The following is a 20497-nucleotide window of genomic DNA, read 5'->3' on the forward strand; positions in this document are numbered from 1 at the left end:
GGAGGGGGGTATAATTCCATGGGGGAGGTCATAATGGCAAAGACCCTCTTTTTCTTTTGCATCTTTTTTGCTTCATGTGCACTTAATTGCAAAATCCTCTAGTGGAGAAACGTGAGATTATCTTATTAAAGCCAATGCGCAAAAAATGGGTTTCAAGTTAAAGGTTCCGGTAAGTTGGGTCGATTTTCTGAAATTTCACTCAGACAATTAGCAGCTCTACCTCTTCGCAACAACACGAATTTTTCACTTTTACTCCTAATTGATAACTTTAATTGCAACATACGTCATTCCTACCTATTTTAACGAAGGCAGCGAATTTTAAAAACCATTTTCATCTAATATATTTGTGTATGTCAGGAAATAAAAGGCATATTCTAAATGCTTTATTAGAAAGTTAACTCAATACAAAAAGTGAATATATTTATTGCTTCAGCGTCAGTTTAAAGAAAGCCATTGTATCGAAAATATTCTAAATATAGTTGAATGAAGTTTGCCAATTAAATTAAAACGATCGAATTAGAGAATAAAAATCCCACTTTTAATCAGCAAAATTTATGAAGAAAAATGGCGTTAAATGCGTGCCTCAACTCCTTCAACCCCTCCCCCTCCCGCCCCGGAAAAAAAGAAGAAACATGGCTTATTTATTACATCGTATGCGTGAATTGTCACTTTATCACTTTATATTAACAACTTCTTGTTCTGATAGGGGGAGGACGGACAAACGGAAAATATCCGAAAACCTAAAGAGTAAAAGATCATTCAGGAAGAGCGCCAAAACAGCCAACTTTTGAACTTCTCATGTAAGTATGAATTGTTGGCTATAAAAAGAGCAGCGCTCAACACAAAGTTAGCACAGTAGAGGGTTTCTGTGCAATAAGTCACGAAGGTTGTCGTCCACTGTTGAAAGTGAATGATTTGAAAGCCCTCCTGCAGAAGGTCAATTGTCATGGCGGGTGTTGATATTATAAGAAAGAGTATTGTGACGTAGAACAATGTAGCTGTAACTCGCTGCTTCTGCATACTAGCTCTTATTTTGATTTGTGGTCGAGGCGTGGAGACGACACTCCATTGTATTTTTCCATCGCGTAATCCATCTCCTTCATTCCGTTCTTCCTCCTCTTCCTCATCTTCGTCGTTTTCTCGGCTGTTCTCGTATATGACACCTGTTCCGACAACACCCGAAGTGTCTTTTCCTGGGTTTACAGCTGTTGCGCTCTTTTCGTGTATGAAGTCACGTACAGTGACGAATCGTCTCATTGGGAATTGGCAATTGGGGGAACATTTTTCAGAAGGAATTTCCGACTCGTGCTCTGGGGTCAATTTCGATATCTCTATCATTTCGACCGGTCTAAACAAATGTAACTGAGAATTATTATTCATGTCCGAGGCTTATGTCCCAGACCGAAATAACTATTAATTCCTCCCACTAATAATCTTACGGAGTCTGGACAAATTCAAAAACAGCTGTTTAGGTTCCAGCATGATTAAATTATCAGATATCGTTTTTCCCTTTCCTATTGAATCTTCAGTTACATCTCAGTTACCAAGAGTTTAAGGAAAATATGACTCTATAAAACACAAAACAACTTTACAAAAAAACTTAAACGTTTTCTTTATGGAACAATCTGTCAATTTAAAGATTACAATGTTAGATGCGTAAATTTATGACTTCTCGGTTTGATTATGGAATTTTGGGAATGTCAAGAAAATCATCAGCTTGTAAACAAACAAGGAGGCTCGGTAATGTGCTTACGCACATAAGGTTCCGACCCCGCTCATCCACATTCTTGACTTAATCGACTGCCAAATGATGAAGAGATAGAAAACTTTCAAAAATATACATATCGTTCCACAAAAAAACCAATGGAATACAATAATGCCACCCTAGAGGGCCGATGAACGTTATTGATAATAGGACTACTAGAAAGGACAATAATAAATATCAAACAACAACATTATTTACGACCAAAACTCGATTCAAACTCGAATCAGATAAAACCTTTAAAAAAATTAACCTGTGCATCATTAGAAAAAATATGGGACCTGTCTTCAATGCGACTGTCTAATAGGTCTACAAAAAAGAGCAAAGAGGTGCAAAGTTCAAAAATAGGTTTCTATTTTAGAAAAGAATTAAATTCACCGAAATCCCTGAAATGTTCATTTATATCTCCATAGGAAGCAGGTGAGACATGTCAATACCCAATGTTCAATTGCGCAAAAATCCAAAGCCAATGGGATCAACGATTATTGTTATAAATTAAAAAGAAAAGAAAAATAAAGTTAAATAAACAAATATAAACAAACTCATATATTTTATCAAATCTCGTAGTAACAAAGCCGCAAAAAAAGTTTGAAGCTAAAACCGTTATAGAAATTTAAAAATAGTTCACTGGAAGCGGGTTGTGACCTGTGTTTGCAGAGACTGAGCTATAAATCGACCGAAAAAATAATTAAGAAAATGAAGAAGCTCAAATACCCAAATATGTTTTTGATTAAAAAAAATTCAAAACTCATAACAGAATTACTTGAATATTAAACAGACAGCGATGGATTAGGTTGCAATACCTCAGGAAGCCAATTGGGCCTGTTAAAAATGAGACTAAGTCACGAACCCACAAAATAACAACAAATATATAGAGAAGCCAAAACTTGAAACAATTTTACAAGACAACACTCTTCAAGGCACTATAATTATGAGATTGTACCTGCAAGAACTCCAAAATGTCACTTTGTCATCATTTTAACACAAAAGAGTCTTCCTTATAAAAGGATTATGTAGACATGACAACAAAACGAAACCCAGAAAATGAACAGTATAGATATCTCGAAAGTTTTGTGACATTATTGGTCAAAGCAATCAGTCACAAAGTATAATTCAGCGAAAAAAATGTTTGAATCAACAAAAGTAATTGAGATTTCTAATAAGTGAGACTGAGTTACAGCATTACAAAAATGAAAGCAAAAAGTGTACAGTTGAAATTTGTTTTTAATTTCAACTTTAAAGTCATTAAATCAAACAGCTGTGACCAAAAATCTCCAATTAAGTTAAGTTTTACATCCAAGAGAAGCTGTTGAGACCTATCGTTATTAGCTATATGGCCTATAACAGCAAAAAGAAAGAAAAACATAGGCAAAAACAAAAAAAAATAAATTTTTGCGAGATAATTGCGTCTCAGCCCAAAAAAGCATGAGCTATATATAGCAAAAACAATTAAATTTTCAGATACGCTTTTTTATAACATTGTGTATGTTTCCTACTATGCTTTCCTTCAATGGGAATTGTCAATAATGCGATAATTTGACAAAGAAAAAATGAACCCAAAAAATTAAAAAATTGAAAAGGCGTAGTATCAAAACAAAGAGGCCATTGCTTGAACATGAAACAGTTACGGACATTAATTTAAACTTGATTCCTGTCTGTTTTCACTGAGATTGCGCCCGAAGTTGAGAAAAATGAGATAAAAATAATGCCAGAGTTCAAAAGTTAACTAATTTTTTCTTAAAACAAATACAATGGAAGTCATAACAGACATTAGATAACATCTGAAAGAAGTTTCAAGGTTCATTTATACCTCCTAAAAAATTATTTGATCTTCACTGGGGACAACAAGTCCTTGGGCTTTTAAAAAGATAACAAATGAAAGCAAAAAACAAAAAGTACATAAAATTTTTTAACGAAAATAATTTGTCAGAGCCATAAAAAGCTTGCGCTTAACTCTGAAACCGTAATATAATCTCGTTGGGCCTCGTTTTTTTGAATAGTATCTGTAATTAATTGAACCCTGATTTGAAATTCTTGTCAGTAAAAAATAGTTTGGATAAGAAACATTTACATAGCGGAAATATTTTAAAAAAAATTCGAGCCGCATTAAAATCTAAAATTTTTTATTAGAAGGATCCATGGTGAGAACAAGATCAACTCAAATGTTGCTGCAGGTCTAACAAAATACAATTTTGTTCAATTGGTTATGAAATAGATCAATTTTTTAACAAAAATTTTTCAGTTTGTCTAAAAAAAGGAATTTTTTTTATTTAGTTTAAATTTGCGAAAAAGGCAATATTATAACTCCACAAGACTCTCAAAGCCAGTGGGTGTACAACTGGCTCGTCTGTCAGCTTTTGGCCACAGTTTTAAGGTATCTAATTCCAGCAATTTAAGGCAAGTCGGCTAAAAAAAACAAAATTGGTCACAAATTTGGTTCCAAAAATAGCCGATTTTTGGAAAATTTAGCCTATAATCTAGCCAAAAAACTCGGATCGAACAATTCAGCAAACCTACTCTATGTTTAGAGATAAACTCAATAGCACTGCAGTTAACAATTTTAACATATTTTAGTAAAATTGACAAATTTGGTCAAAAAGTGAATAAAGACAGCTGAATTATGTCTAATATTCACAAAACTTATTCCTTGATAACTCCCGATAAAAAGCAAAAAATGAAAAAATCTTTTAAATTCCATATTGTACGCTGAACGGGCTTTCTAATGATACCACTCTCAACTCTCTACGTTTATTATATCGATCGGCAAAAATTGTCTGAACAAAAAAACCCATTTGATTATATAGTTCCTCCCCCACTAAAGTGGGTCGGAACAAAAATTCAACCTTTTGGAAATATTATCAAAGGAGAGATTTGATTTCATAATGAGACATTATTAGATTTTGTGAATTTTTATATTGTAAAATCTAATAATACGGTTATGATAGGAGAGATTTTGAAAAGTAAGTTTTGTGTCCTGCAAGTATTTTTGTTACACTACACGACCATGGCAGCCAGTTAGTAATTAAGTTTTTTTCAGCAGCCCAGAAAATTGATTTGATCAGAAACCAACAACCGTGAAAAAATCTGGACTGAGTCTTTATCTCTGCAAGCTGAGAAATTGTATGGGAGAATAAAAATTTCCTTCTTGTGGGATTTTCCTCAAAAGAACCAGTTCTTTTTATTTGGTTTTGAAACCGCATAACTTAATCGTATAGCAAAGAAAAGCAAACTTGAACAGTTTTTGATCACGATTGGACTTAGCTTCCCAGTGAAAGGAGATTTGAGCTACCTCGATAAGATCTTGATAAGCTTCTCGGAAAGAAAACACTAAGGTGGTCCGTAGGAAAAAGCAAGACATTTGCATTTGGTTCAAGAAATTGGGTACTTTTGATCTCGTTCTTATTAAAATATGTGGTGATAGGTCATGAAAACTGAGTTTAACAAGATCTTGTTAAGCCATCCCAGGTTTTGTCAAGTAGAATGAGATCTTGCATGATGTCTTGGCAACATGTATCCGGTTCCATTTCACTGGGCTGTACTTAGGGGACTATTTTTCAACGAGTCAAACAAAAATTAGACTAATTTCAAACTGATTTCACAGAAGCAGAACTTTTTGAAAAAATTATCAGTCAAATTTGCGCTGGTCGAATTTTCCAAAATTTAATAACCCTCTCAAAATTTTGACCAGCTGACGAGGAATAGAAGAGATAAGTTGCCTCAAAGCACGAACAAAACATCAATAGGAAAGAAAAGGTTTGATGATATTATAGCGTGCCCATGAAGTTGAAATAAGCGAACATTTCAAAAAAGCCACAGGTTAGAGTTCAAAGGTCAAAGTTCAAAGTTAAAAAAAACTTGATGAATGAAAACTTAATGGAGAAAACGTTGACATGCAAATGAGCACTTGATGCTCAATTGATCGTGTTTGGCGTTTTTTGAACGTTCACTTATTACAACTTTATGGGACAGACTATAGTAACAATTTAAAAAAATTTTGTGTTGAGCATTGGGCTGAAACAGTCAAAAAGTAATATATAATGAAAACACAGAGAAATTGCCGATCTCAATTCAGTCCCAATTCTGTATATTCAGTCCCATAAAATTGCAATGCTATTGAAAGTCTCAAAAGATTTTCTGCCTCATCGCGAGCAGCAACTAAAAAAACCAAAAACTTCTATGAGATTCAGTTGAACTCACAAGAGGAGTTCCTCAAGGAAAAATTCTTGGTACACTGCTGTTCAATTTATACATAAATGACGTGCATAAACCTACACAACTAATCAGAATTTATTCAATATGCAGATGACACAATCGTTCTCACATCTAATACCTCAATGGAAGATAGCACAAAAATCTTAGAAATGGAAACACAAAAATTAAATACTCTTTTCCAATCAAATGAATTAAGTCTCAATGCCTTTAAAACAGAACTCAAAGTCATTACCCAAACGAAAAGAACTACCAATACGCATATGTTGTTGACAATGTAGTGATTGATGAAAGAGAGGCAATCAATTAATTAGGCGTCCAATTTGATAGATTATTAACTTTCCAAGAAGAAACAAAACACATACTAAAAAATGGCTGCCGGTATTAAGACTAATTATACAATAAGAAGAACAATTCCAAACAATATAAGAAACTCATTCTCAACGCACTAGTTTTGAGTCACATTCATTATTCAGCAACTATCATTCAGTCTATCAACCAAAATCTTAATCTAACACTTGACAGACAACTTAATTGGGCAGTTAAAGCTAGCTTCTTTAGAAAAAATTTCGATTCATCTAGAGATCTAAAACTAAAACATAAAATTCTACATATGAATTTTTTTTGAATTTAAAGCAAATTAAGTACTTCTGGAAGATTAAAACCAACCAACTGCAAGCACTTGATTCAAGCCGTAAACTTAAAACATGGAAAATCAACAAAAATCAAAGAACTGGACTCGAGTTCTGGGGCTATAAATTCAAAAGCTCTAAACTGGAAAATTCATTTGTTAGAAAAGCTTTACAGGACATGAATTCTGTACGTGGTCTATTAAGAAAAAACGAAAATGAAAAAAGTTCAAAAAACAAATGTTCAAAAATGGTTTTTGAGGAATTTAAAAGAGACCCTTGCATGCAGTTGTCGGATTGTTTATCTTGGAAACATGTAAGGTTTAGAACTAACTTTTCTTGGGATCCAACTTGAATAAATAAATTTTTTATCTGTAATGACATTGCTATTATTATTGATACTTTGCACTGCCATTTTGTTTTGCGCAAGCGACTCATTTGTTTTTTCACAGCAATAATGGATTGAATTCAGTGTTCTTTTTTTCTTTTTTTAGGTCAAATTTCAAATGTAAAACAGGGATATATAGGAAAACACTGCAAATTTGCCCCGAAGTTTTTGAACGTTCGCTTGCTTTGCAACTTTGTGGGACTTACTATATAGTGCAACAAAGTGACACACAAAAATTTTATTACGCAGAAGAAAACAATGAGTAAATTAAAAAGAGCAGTAAACCAAATTTTACTATTTATTTTAGTTTTGTTACAAAGCATAAATTCTTGGAATTTCAAACCGTCCACTCGATATTAAAAAATGATGCAAATTTTTGCCATTCGCAAAGACATATGCATTGACCATTGACCATTTTACATTTCAGAAACGATTTTCGTTTAAAGAAGACTCCGCTCATTACAAGAAAAACTGATTTCAATTCCTGAATGTTTCTGTTAACTAAAACAGCATACAATCTACAAATCAATATGGATTCAAAAACTTTGACCCCCATCATTCATCTCTCAATTGATAGAAACTAGAGTTGATAAAGCTTAGATCCGGGAAAGAGTAGTTTTCTGAATTAGAGTTCGAAAGAAGCAGAGAGTCATTGTATTTAGTTAATTGACAAAAACTTTTCAGTAAAAAGAACAAATTGCTTCAATGAATTTGTGTCGAAAGGTTTTAAAAAAGTACATCAGCCTATCCACTATGGACTCCCATTGGTATATCAAATTGTGTTGGCCTGTACAATACCAAAAATATTTTTTATGGCGTTATCATTTATGCGCAGCCGAATAATTTAAGACTTAATTAATTGTTTCTGCTTTATAAAAAAACTCTGCAATACACAAATTACTTTTCTCTGAAATATGGTGAATACAACTCAAATCACTACTTTTTGTATTTTTGCGGACTTCTACACTTTAAAGATGGTAACATTGCCGCTGTGACTGTTCCATGAGCTTATATTCCAAATTGACCTTTCACAGCCGTTCAGACACAAAATTTCTCAAATTGACTTTGATGAATGATTCAAAAAAGATGTTGGCTTGGAAAGTTGCCAAATAATAGTTCTTATGGTCTCCGATTAACCCATTGAATCTTGAAATTTGAACAATTTGTTCTTTCAGTCATGAGTAGGGGGTGGCAGCTGATTGCGGCTACGCAGAGCGCAATTAACCCGCACAACATTGGCAATAAAGTGACGACAAGTGATTGATTTGTCTTTTTATACATTTTATAAACTTTAACTTTACCCAATCAGATTATTAAGACAATCATATTTAAAATTTGGCTCTAATTCTAAATTTTTGTTTTCGGTTCTGAGCCCATTGCGCTATAAATTCAATTTTTGGCAATCTGCTCTACGTTTGCTTGGTTTTTGCGCCTCTAAAATTGACTTTAAAAAATTAATGTCTCTCATATCGCCTGTCATAAGTCATATTAGTGGCAGGTCTATATACCCAATGCCCCCAATGCCAATATAACCAACGCCATTATACCCAATGCAATTGGATATTTTGATTCAGTAGTCTCGATAGCTATTAGATGTACGTTTTAATATAATTAATGGCCATGTCCTTGACTCAGCGGACCGAGGGACTTGATATGAAACTATCACAATCGAACAAGGGATTAAATTATTCGCCTACGTGTAATAGTGACGGCTAATTTGTAGTCGAATTATTGAACGAAAATATCAAAGTGTATTGGCTGTAATGGCATTGGGTATATTGGCATTGGGTATATTGGCATTGGATATATTGGCATTGGGTATAATGGCATTGGGTATATTTTTATGTAATCGTCATACTACACAAACCGGGAGTTGAATATTTGACAAAAACTTGATGTGAAGCAAAAAATATTGGGATCTATTCTGTTTCAGCCCCCAGTGTTTTTTATGGCCCCCAGTTACAAATTATATGTTGTTATATAGCACGTTACAATGTAAAAAAACACGTGCGTTTGGGGTTCAAAAAAGATTTATGGGATCTATTCAGTTTCGCCCCCCACCCTGTCTTTTTAGGACCCCTAGTTACAATTTATATGTTACATAGCACATTCCTATGTGAGAAAATAGCACGTGCGGCTGGGGGCCATAAACGATTTATGCTCACTAAGTTGGGGGGGGGGGGGGGGCAGAATAGATCCGGTTTATGCCCACTAAGCTGGGGGGGGGGGAAACAGAATAGATCCAAATATTGTTATCAAAATATTCAATAATTATTTGTGTCATTTAGGCGAAAATCCTTCAATACACTTAGAAACGGACTCTCGGAATTGTCTAGGCTTGAAAACGTTGTTGGAGCATCTGTAAAAATTACATTTTCTTAAACTAATCCGTTGACGTAACTTCCGGAAACATCAGAAGCCTCCGGACAAAAGCATTTAGCCGAAGGCTACTTTCTTATTAACCGAATACTTAGGGCTCAAAAAACGTATAGCCCCTATAATGGGTGGGTTATAAATTTTGGGTTGTGCTACAATGCAAAAAACCCTTGTCAAAATTAAAATGGAGAGAGTGGGAACGTAAAATTCAGTGGTCCATTCTAATTAATTCAGAGCTCTGCGGAGCGTAAAACTGAAAAGAATACTGAAAGGACTGAATATTGAAAATTGAACTGGAAAGAACTGAAAGTGCTATTATTCGGTGTTGGAACTGACTGGAATTCTGCAGTGACTCACTATTAAAAATTTGTTTAGATATCAACAAAATCGTTTTGAATTCGTTACAAACATCAAGTCAAGGCAATTAATAGGAAAGCTTGAGAAATTTATAGCGTCGGGTTTTTTTCTCAATATTATTTCACCTTAGTGCTCTGAGTGGACTTTTGGAATCTTCATCAGTAGCTAAAAAATTCTCAAAAAAATGTGAACGACACATTTCCAAACACTAACAAGGTTCATTGCACAAATTTTCTTAATAAACAAGAATTTTTTCATTAACAGAACAGTTAATTCAGTACTAAATAATTTTTTCGAAACAAATTTAAACTTTTTGTTTCCAATTTTAAAAAAATAACCCGTAATCCTGGCTCAGTTTGACCTTCGGGAAGGCTTTTTCTCAGAGAAAAGAGTCGCGTGTCAACAAGTTTTATCAGATTTCTTTGCGATACTTTTTACGAAGTCGTTAAATTAATGATCATCTCAAACAAAATTTTACATAGCATCTTTTAAATCCCGTCCTTTGTGGTTAAGAAAAAATTCTTGTTATCTACCTGCCAATTCTTTGTAAATCACACCATTCACATTTGTTGCAGTAATTATTTTAACATTTCAAATTAAAAAACAACATTGTCTCATGGATGAAATGCTTGATTGAACATAAAACTCAGAAAAATGTTTCAAGTGAAAAAGGTATCATTTATCAAATTAAATTGTCGCTACAATTATTATGGGACACTCGAGTAATCCGCAGCTTCGAGTGAATTAATCCGCAGCTTCAAGGTACCGTTTTCTCGGGTTTTGGGTGATTTTACAAAAAAGATAAATGAAAATTTCTGCATTATCCCTAAGAAAATTGGCATTGTAAAATCGATATTTCACCTACTAACTCATTCTCCCACAAATCATTATCAATTAAAAAACGTATTGCTGGTTCACACATTCCAATTTGAGCACAATTTTTGTTTGCAGGGAAAAGATACAGTTCTGAATAATGGTCATATTTATCTCAAAAAAAGAGTTAATGCTTCAACAGATACCAATTAATTGAAATCAAAGATTTCTTTAATGAGTTCCACTATGGAAAAAGTGAAAGCTAGAAATCCAAAACGACCAGTAAAAGCTGCACGTGATTAGAAAATGTTACTACTTCGATGAAAAATTTTTCACAACCACTTTCCGAGATCTCTATAATAAATATTTTATGAACAAAAAGCATTCTCACTTCTCCATGCTCGTCTATTTTTCAACAGTTTGACCTAAACTGTCCGTTTTTTGACACATTTCACTTCCTGTTTCAAATACAATCCAACACAACTACCGATCAGATGTAGAAGCTCCTCCAATAATCCTCTTCGAATCGTAAAAAAAAACAAAAAAAATCAAAACGCCTCTTAGAATCGTAAAGGGTGCTTCGCCAAAACTATTCTTCGAATGATAAAAAAAACTGCGACCCATTACAACTTAATTTTGTTGAATTGTAAAAGCCACCAGAAGGCCTATAATAGCTCGCTACCACAGTTATTGACACGGACGAAAACCAAAACACAGAGACACAGTTTTCTTAGAGTAAGAGTCCCCTGTTAAATTGAAGTTTTCAACGTTTACCTCTTAAATTAGTTGTTATCCATTGGCCATAATGCGTTCAGTGCCATTCATTCTATGCCTAATAACCTTATTCACAGGACTTTTGCATCACTCGTTTTGAGCTATCTCAAAATTTAATTTCGTTTATTGGCAAAATTGTATTGGCAAAATCAAATATTTGTTTGTAATGTTTTTTTTTGCATCTTAATCCAAACATTAATTATGATCTCAACGACACCGAAGGAAGTGGAATAACTTGACAGCTTTTTTATACTCTAGTGAGAAAAAAGCGAAAGTTTATATCATGAATCTTTCGATTAATATTCATAATCAAATTTGTCAAAACTGAAGGAAATATTTATTAATTCAAAATTTGTTCCTGTGTTTTTTAGAACAAATTTTGTTAGACGAAATTAAAATTCACAACTGACAGCAGTGCAAAGTGAGGCGTTTCCAGAAATCAGCTGAATTACTATATATTCAGCAGAGGTATGTTCATTCACAATTGCATCATCCTTACCCCGATTGAGGTGCCAGATGGAAATCGGTATGATCAGACCGTTTCACACGGAAAGATCTTATGACCAAATTTTCGTGCGTTCACCAGATATCCGTGAGTTCATTGCCAGACCTTAGTGTGTTTTCCAGATTTTCGTACGTTGATGTTCAGACTTTCGAGCGTTCACCACAGACTTTCGTGCGTTCATGTTCAGACCTCCGGGCTTTTTTCGATGTTTCCATACTGTAATTTTGGACGCACGACGCCCCCATTGAGCTTTCATCTTTGATCTGAACTTACTTGATTCCGCCTGGGGCCTCAACTTGGGTATGTTTCGTTCTATCAAAATTTAGATAGTTTTTTTTTGTGGAGTAATTAGAATTTAAAAAAATGTTTCGAACAATTTATTAGCATTTCAATGAAACTTATTGCTCAATTGAAGCGAGTGTTCGCGGAATTATGACTTGGAGTTTAATAGTGATTCAATGATGACCACAGCCGTATTGTATAGTAATCATGGTTAATTTTTTATTAAAATTATTATGAAAAATTGGTTTATCACTTTAAGCGATCATGTTTAATAATATCCATCATTAATATCAATCTCATTCGGCAATCTATTTTCACCAGTTTTGTTTATCAAATACCCATGAGAACAACCATAAACAGTTAAAGGCGGGTTTCAAAAATAAACCCAGACAGTTTTTTGTTATCCTTACATGTATTTACAAAATATTAGCGACGTTTTGGTTTCAACATTTTCTCTTTGATCCACTTCTATTCACGCGTTTGCCCTGCTAAAATGTGAGCAACTGAGAAAATTCATGGCTAAAAACATGAAAGTTTGCTTTTATCTTATTTACTGTTTAAATGTCAGACGAGACGTTATGGAGTGGTATTACTTATTCGTTTCTATACTATGTGCTTTGAAATTTATTTATTCTACTTCAATTTTAGCAAATGTACTTTTGAAACTTGTTATCAAGAAGATAACATATTACTGAAGTGGTAGAATGTGCAAGAACACAGCCATTGAGAGGAAGTAAAATATCAAAAAATTATAAACTGAAAGACAATTGCTCGAATTCACCCATAACTTTATCAGTAAATGAAAATCAGTAAAATTGATTTTATTTTATGACAACAACAAAAAACTCGATGACACTATGTGAAGTCGTTATGTGTACTTCAGCAGGACAACTAGGTCAACAAATGTGGGTGTTTTACTTTCACTTTCTCTCTTGTCAATTGATGCAGCCCTCACTTTCAACTAGGAGCTCAATTTATCAAAGAAAAATAATTGAAGTTTTTTAAACAAAAGCTTAATTTTTAATACAAAAGCTTAATTATCAAAAAACTTAAATCTCGATCATGATTCATGAAGGCTGTATAACAAATTTCACTGACAAAAACTAAATATTGCTGGAGAAATGTCGAAGAGCTATGCCGAATAATTTTTTTTAAAAAGAAATTTATGAAGAAAAATTAGTGGAGTTCACACCCAGTGCACATATTTTGGTTCCATTTGATGTTTGATTTTGACGCCTATGATGCATTGATTTCCCACATCGAAATTTATGAACTGAATTAATAATAGTTATTCCCAGCGCAAAACCTCAATTCGTTAATATACGTTTGTGGAAAAATTAAGTTATCTAAAGCAGTGGAATAGATCAGGATAATTGTTTTCTTTTCGAAAAGCTACATTGGAACTACTTCTTCGTTGGTGAAAATTGAGGACACAGGTTAAACTATCAATTCTGGCTAGAGAAAATATGCAGTTCTAAGCAACCCCCTCGATTACAAACATCTTGCAGTCAAACTGCCACCAGAACTGATTTAAGAGGCTGACATAGATAATTCAACGCAAACAAAGAATCGTATGACAGGTGTTCAATGCTGAACTGAAAGTTAGTTGGGAACCTTAACGAAAGAAACTCAAAGAGAATGAAGTCTTAAGCGGAGATTTACCGCGAACAAAATCGAATCACAAGCGTGTTTCACTCTTCTATCTAAGCATGACGCAAATCGCCAACAAAATTCTGACAAGAAAACATTTGTTCAGCGATTGCTCTCACTTCTTAGTCCGTTATTGCTTTGTTGATTTGCGCCGCGAAATCGGTTGTTAAATTGAAAGGCGTGTACGCTAGGCGGGTTATTAGATGTTATCAGTTGTTAGGCTCTGTATGGGTTTATTGTATCTCGGGAAATTCTATCAGAATAAAGTATTAGGCATATTCGTGATGAGGATAACTTGTATTACAATCCTTGAAAATGCGGTTTTCGGCCAGGTCCTTCAAAGAGCAGTAAAACTGTTCCACTTTCTCATCACGTTTTTGTTTTCTAGAGACCCGGGTCGAATGTCCTCCCTAAAATCCTCCCATTTTGTTTTAAGAGTGGTGGGGTAATTTGTTTATGGGGGGTAAATTGAAGTAAGAGTATGGGGGTACTTTGTTCAGAGGGGGTAAAATGATGTAAGAGTTGAGCTGCAATGGGCTGCAGTGGGAAGAATTCTCAGGAATTACCCCCCCCCCCCCCTGACTGAAATTGTCATGTAAGAGTGGGCTGCAATGGGCTGCAATGGGAGGACTTTTCAGGAATTACCCACCTGACTGAAATTGCCATGTAAGAGTGGGCTGCAATGGGCTGCAATGGGAGGACTTTTCAGGAATTACCCCCCTGACTGAAATTGCCATGTAAGAGTGGGCTGCAAAGGGCTGCAATGGGAGGACTTTTTAGGAATTACCCCCATGACTGAAATTTCCATGAAAGAGTTGGGCTGCCAAGGGGGTAAAATGGTGTAAGAGTGAGGGGGTAATTTGCCCAGAGGGGTAAAATAATGTAAGAGTTGGGCTGCCAAGGGGGTAAAATGATGTAAGAGTGAGGGTGTAATTTGTTCAGAGGGGGTAAAATGATGTAAGAGCTGGGCTGCCAAGGGGGGTAAAATGGTGTAAGAGTGAGGGGGTAATTTGTCCAGAGGGGGTGAAAAGATGTAGGATGTGGGCTGCCAAGGGGGGTAAAATGGAGTAAGAGTGAGGGGGTAATTTGTCCAGAGGGGTAAAATTATGTAAGAGTTGGGCTGCCAAGGGTGGTAAAATGGTGTAAAAGTGAGGGGGCAATTTGTCCAGAGGGGGTAAAATGATGTAAGATGTGGGCTGCCAAGGAGGGTAAAATGGTGTAAGAGTGAGGGGGTAATTTGTCCAGAGGGGGTAAAATGAGGTAAATGCTGGGCTGCCAAGGTGGGTAAAATGGTGTAAGAGTGAGGGGGTAATTTGTCCAGAGGGTGTAAAATGATGTAAGAGTTTGGCTGCCAAGGGGGGTAAATTGGTGTAAGAGTGAGGGGTTAATTTGTCCAGAGGGGGTAAAATGAGGTAAGAGTTGGATTGCCAGAAGGGGTAAAATGGTGTAAGAGTGAAGGGGTAATTTGTCCAGAGAGCGTAAATTGATGTAAGAGTTGGGCTGCCAAGGGGAGTAAAATGGTGTAAGATTGAGGGGGTAAATTGTCCAGAGTTGGTAAAATGATATAAGAGTTGGGCTGCCAAGAGTGTAAAATTGTGTAAGGGTGGGGGGATAATTTCTCAAGAGGAGTAAAATGAGGTAAGAGTTGGGCTGCCAAAAGGGGTAAAATGGTGTAAGAGTGAGGGGGTAATTTGTCCAGAAGGGGTAAAATTATGTAGGATGTGGGCTGCCAAGGGGAGTAAAATGGTGTAAGAGTGAGGGGGTAATTTGCTTAGAGGGGGTAAAATGATATAAGAGTTGGGCTGCCAAGGGGGGTAAAATGGTGTAAGAGTGAGGAGGTAATTTGTCCGGAAGGGGTAAAATGATGTAAGAGTTGGGCTGCCAAGGGGGTAAAGTGGTGTAAGATTGAGGGGGTACTTTGTCCAGAGGGGGTAAAATGAGGTATGAGTTGGGCTGCCAAGAGGGGTAAAATGGTGTAAGAGTGAGGGGGTAATTTGTCCAGAGGGGGTAAAATGAGGTAAGAGTTGGATTGCCAGAAGGGGTAAAATGGTGTAAGAGTGAAGGGGTAATTTGTCCAGAGAGCGTAAATTGATGTAAGAGTTGGGCTGCCAAGGGGAGTAAAATGGTGTAAGAGTGAGGGGGTAAATTGTCCAGAGTTGGTAAAATGATATAAGAGTTGGGCTGCCAAGAGTGTAAAATTGTGTAAGGGTGGGGGGATAATTTCTCAAGAGGAGTAAAATGAGGTAAGAGTTGGGCTGCCAAAAGGGGTAAAATGGTGTAAGAGTGAGGGGGTAATTTGTCCAGAAGGGGTAAAATTATGTAGGATGTGGGCTGCCAAGGGGAGTAAAATGGTGTAAGAGTGAGGGGGTAATTTGCCCAGAGGGGGTAAAATGATGTAAGAGTTGGGCTGCCAAGGGGGGTAAAATGGTGTAAGAGTGAGGAGGTAATTTGTCCGGAAGGGGTAAAATGATGTAAGAGTTGGGCTGCCAAGGGGGTAAAGTGGTGTAAGATTGAGGGGGTACTTTTTCCAGAGGGGGTAAAATGAGGTATGAGTTGGGCTGCCAAGAGGGGTAAAATGGTGTAAGAGTGAGGGGGTAATTTGTCCAGAGGGGGTAAAATGGTGTAAGAGTTGGACTGCCAAGGGGGTAAAATGGTGTAAGAGTGAGGGGGTAATTTGTTCAGAAGGGGTAAAATGATGTAAGAGTTGGGCTGCCAAGTGGGGTAATGTTATGTAAGAGTGAGGGGGTAATTTGTCCAGAGGGGCTAAAATGAGGTAAGAGTTGGGCTGCCAAGAGGGGTAAAATGGTGTAAGAGTGAGGGGGTAATTTGTCCACAGGGGGTAAAGTGATGTAAGATCTGGGCTGCCAAGGGGGGTAAAATGGTGTAAGAGTGAGGGGGTAACTTGTCCAGAGGTGGTAAATTGATGTAAGAGTTGGGCTGCCAAGGGGGGTAAAATGGTGTAAGAGTGAGGGTTAATTTGTTCTGAGGGGGTAAATTGATATAAGAGTGAGGGGGTAATTTGTTGGGAGGGAGCAATTCCAACAAGTATTATTTATATATATAGACTGTCAAGAGTTTGACCAGCAATGATGGTCTGGAGGTTTAGGCGACGCAGCTGAGGGTACAGAGGTTGTGGGTTCAAGACTGGCAGTCTTCAGGTATGGGCGCTAAAACATTGTAAGATTGCGGGGGTAAAACGATGTAAGAGTTGGGCTGCCAAGGGAGCATTTTTTAGGAAAATGCAGCTCAAAACTCTTACGTTTTTTTGGGCTGCATTGGGCTTCCAAGGGGGGTAAAATGGTGTAAGATTGAGGGGGTAAAAGATAAAATAACCCCCACTCTTCAATCTTTTTTGGTCTGTCAAGGGGGGTAAAACGATGTAAGAGTTGGGGGGTAATTTCTCAATTACCCCCCAACTCTTACATCGTTTTACCCCCTTGACAGACCAAAAAAGATGTAAGAGTGGGGGGTTAATTTGTCTTTTACCCCCTCAATCTTACACCATTTTACCCCCCTTGGAAGCCTAATGCAGCCCGAAAAGACGTAAGAGTTTTGAGCGGCATTTGCAGCCCCACACAAAAATCCTCCATTGCAGCCCCACTCTTACATCATTTTGGGCGGAAAAATTCAACCCGGGGAAGAACATGTAGCAATCAAGTGTGATAATCTTTTGTATCATTAAAAAGTTTACCAACTCTACCCAAAATTCTTTAGTTGTCCAGTAACAGATATCTTCATGTGGGATTTCCAATAAAAGACTGACACACAGTTTTTCATCGTATAGTGCCCATGTTCGTTCGCTACTAAGGATTGCAGTTTCTATTGTCCTCAGTGGTTTCAAATGACTAATACAAACTTCCCTTCAACGTCCCATAATTTACGTTGGATCTGTGATTTATTAGTACGTTTAATCTTGTTATTTCTCAATTCGTGGCGCTAGCCGTCAAATTCATTTAATTTTTAATTATTTCGTTTCGTCTTTCATGTTTGATATTCAATTTACTTTCATGAATTGTAGATGAATTTTTTATTTGCTCATTCTTCCTTATTTGTTGATATAAAACAATGTCTGTTCATGTGGCTAATTTCCTGAAATTATTTACTGAAGTTTTAGTTTTCTACATTTTTGTTCACAAAATAGTTAATGATCAAATTGCTGATCCAAATCTACACTTCATTTTAATTTCATTCTCACGAATCCGAATTCTTTGTTAAGTTGACTCTCTTATAAAGCAACCATATGCCAGCGAATCAGGAAATTTAAATTCATACTCAAAATTTGGTCTGCCATTAAACGAATCACTATATCTAAACAACCACTTGTATTCGCCGAACAAATACAACTTAACAATGCCTCAAAACTAAATAATTCTACCGAACAGAATTTTAAGCGATTTGACTCATCAAGGTTAACCAAATTTCAGCACAAAATTTCATTGGATTTTGCTTAGCGAAACATAATTTAGAATGGATTTGCACGACATGGCGAAGACAGCAGCCCGAGAAATGCAAAATTCCCTTTGCCAATCAAACAATTTTGGGAGCGAGCAACAGCAGAACCATCCATTCGATGGGAGAAATGGTAAAAGACAAGTAAAGCTAACAATCTTGACACGCAAAATATCACATTCGACAAAATTTTCGAACCAAAAACTTTTGTTACAAACAAAAAGACAGGCAAACACGGAGTAGTCAGCTCAGACAACAAGGGGATTTCAAATGCCAAAATTCACAGAAGCAGGAATCCTTTTTGGGGAACGTCCATAGATGTTGTGTGACCAGAAATGCGTATATCTTCCCTATTTCAGTATAGGCACCAAGGGACGGAGAATACTTACCCAGAAACTGCCTTATGATGTCATCTATGATCTGTCAATGCTGAAACAGTTGGAAATTCCTCACTTTTGATGGTTATGTTTTTTTCTTCAAAAAGCAGAAAGGTTAAACAGTAGAACAATTCTACAGTACTCTGAAAGAACTTGCTAAAAACTGCAAATTTGAAAATCGTGAGGAAAACATAATTCGTGACATATTATACAAATTTGCTAGCTGAAGATATTCAATGTGAACAGATACTGATTCAGGACTTTGTTACATGATACAGTTGAAACACAGAGAGAACTAGACATTGTTAAAAAATGGAGATGTGACATCAAAATAAACAACGAAATTTGACGAATTATTTGAATGGCTTGAACGTACTTCAACAATTCGATTGACTTCGGGGCGCAAATACAGGACCACAACAATGAAAGCGGCGCACTATTAATCGCTAGTTCAATGCTCACTGCAGAAACTGTAGAAAATATTGATCACCAAATCACAGTCCGGTTCATATCAATATAGATAAGAATAGTAGTCTATTGGTCTACTCAATCACTTCGCAAAAAAAATTCGAAAAAAGCAGAACACAAGCAAAAACACATTGCAAGGAAATAGAGTAAATAATCTTCAAAATTATGAAAAAATAGACAATGCAGACAAACAAAACGTAATTTTAAATAAATAAAATAAACAGTACAACTCACACTATGACTCATCGGAAAATAACTATGATGCAAGGTTTCAGAACGATGAAACCAAACAAATCGCACCACCAAACATGCACCACCAAACATGCACCGCAAATTGGAAATACAGAATGAAGTTCGGTACTCATTTCTGATAGTGGATGTACTATAATTAATCTCGCAAAACATATTCTGTATAAATGTGAACACGGCAAATGGTCAGAGAAAAAAGTCATTTCCACTATAACCATTTTCAGACGACATTGTGGAAACTTTGAGAACAGTAAAAACACCATTTGAATTTAAGAATTGGACAACACAACGAGCAAACATTAGTGTAGTTTCAGATGGGTTCAAATAAATTCTTAGACGAGTCCTATTCCATCAACTAGGAAAAAAACCACGCAAAAAGCAAAAGCCAAGTCCCAACAATACAAAGTAACAATGATCACCAATGCCCTATTACAATGGCAATCACAAAAGAATTTCAAAGACTTTATCAAGATACACATCAAAATGGACATGAAGTACCAATTTATTTGCAACCAAAAGTCAAAATCTAAATCGCGAAACTATTAAACGATGGTCACATTGAATAATTGTCAAACTGTTTGGATACAAACTTGATTTCACCTTTTGTTATCACGGCAAAAACGATCAGTGAATCAGAATAGCGTTAGATTCGAAGATTCTAAACAAAAACAAATATCAGATGCCCAACTCTGATCCAATGATTCGAAGAATTTTGCGAACACTGTCAAACACGTCGCAAGAGACAGCTTGTTTTACGACACTTGATTTGCAATACGCCTACAGCCAACTTAATCTACACGCTGATACGGCCCGCCATTGTATTTTAATTCTTGTTATTGTTGTTATGACAGGCAGACACCGCATCAAAACAGAATTTTTTGGCTCAACGAACAAAACTGGTGATTTTCAAAAAGCTATTGATTGCACTCTGTTTGAACTCACTAATACTTTTGGTTTTCTCGACAAGCATTTAATAGACAACAGGGGAAAAATTGAAGATCATGTACAATTTGTAAAAAACTGAATGATAACAATTTTCAAAATTATTTGTTAAAATGTTGTTTCGCAAAAAATATATAGAATGGCTTGGTCATAAAATCACCTTTAGCATTAAAAAACAGCTGGAATACAACTCCTTAGCGCACAAAGAAATTGAAAAAAAATAAGATTATTCATGCGCTCGGTTCATCACCTCAGAAAATTATTTCC

The 20497-nt window shown here is 35.8% G+C and overlaps 1 protein-coding gene across 4 annotated transcripts in view; it reads right to left on the bottom strand.

Moving 5' to 3' along the window:
* Positions 1 to 328: 328 nt before the first annotated feature.
* The window catches only part of LOC142345786 (uncharacterized), a 147432-nt gene continuing 127263 nt past the window's right edge, over positions 329 to 20497 (bottom strand). For all 4 annotated transcript variants that reach the window (XM_075398136.1, XM_075398147.1, XM_075398156.1 and 1 more), the window contains exon 4: positions 329 to 1348. In XM_075398136.1, coding sequence (XP_075254251.1) covers positions 760 to 1348 — 589 coding nt within the window. In that variant the 3' untranslated portion in view covers positions 329 to 759. The remainder of the gene's footprint in view (positions 1349 to 20497) is intronic.

This window comes from Convolutriloba macropyga, chromosome 1 (genome assembly GCF_964194025.1).
Source record: "Convolutriloba macropyga chromosome 1, txConMacr16.3, whole genome shotgun sequence".
Classification (NCBI taxonomy): Eukaryota; Metazoa; Xenacoelomorpha; order Acoela; family Convolutidae; genus Convolutriloba; species Convolutriloba macropyga.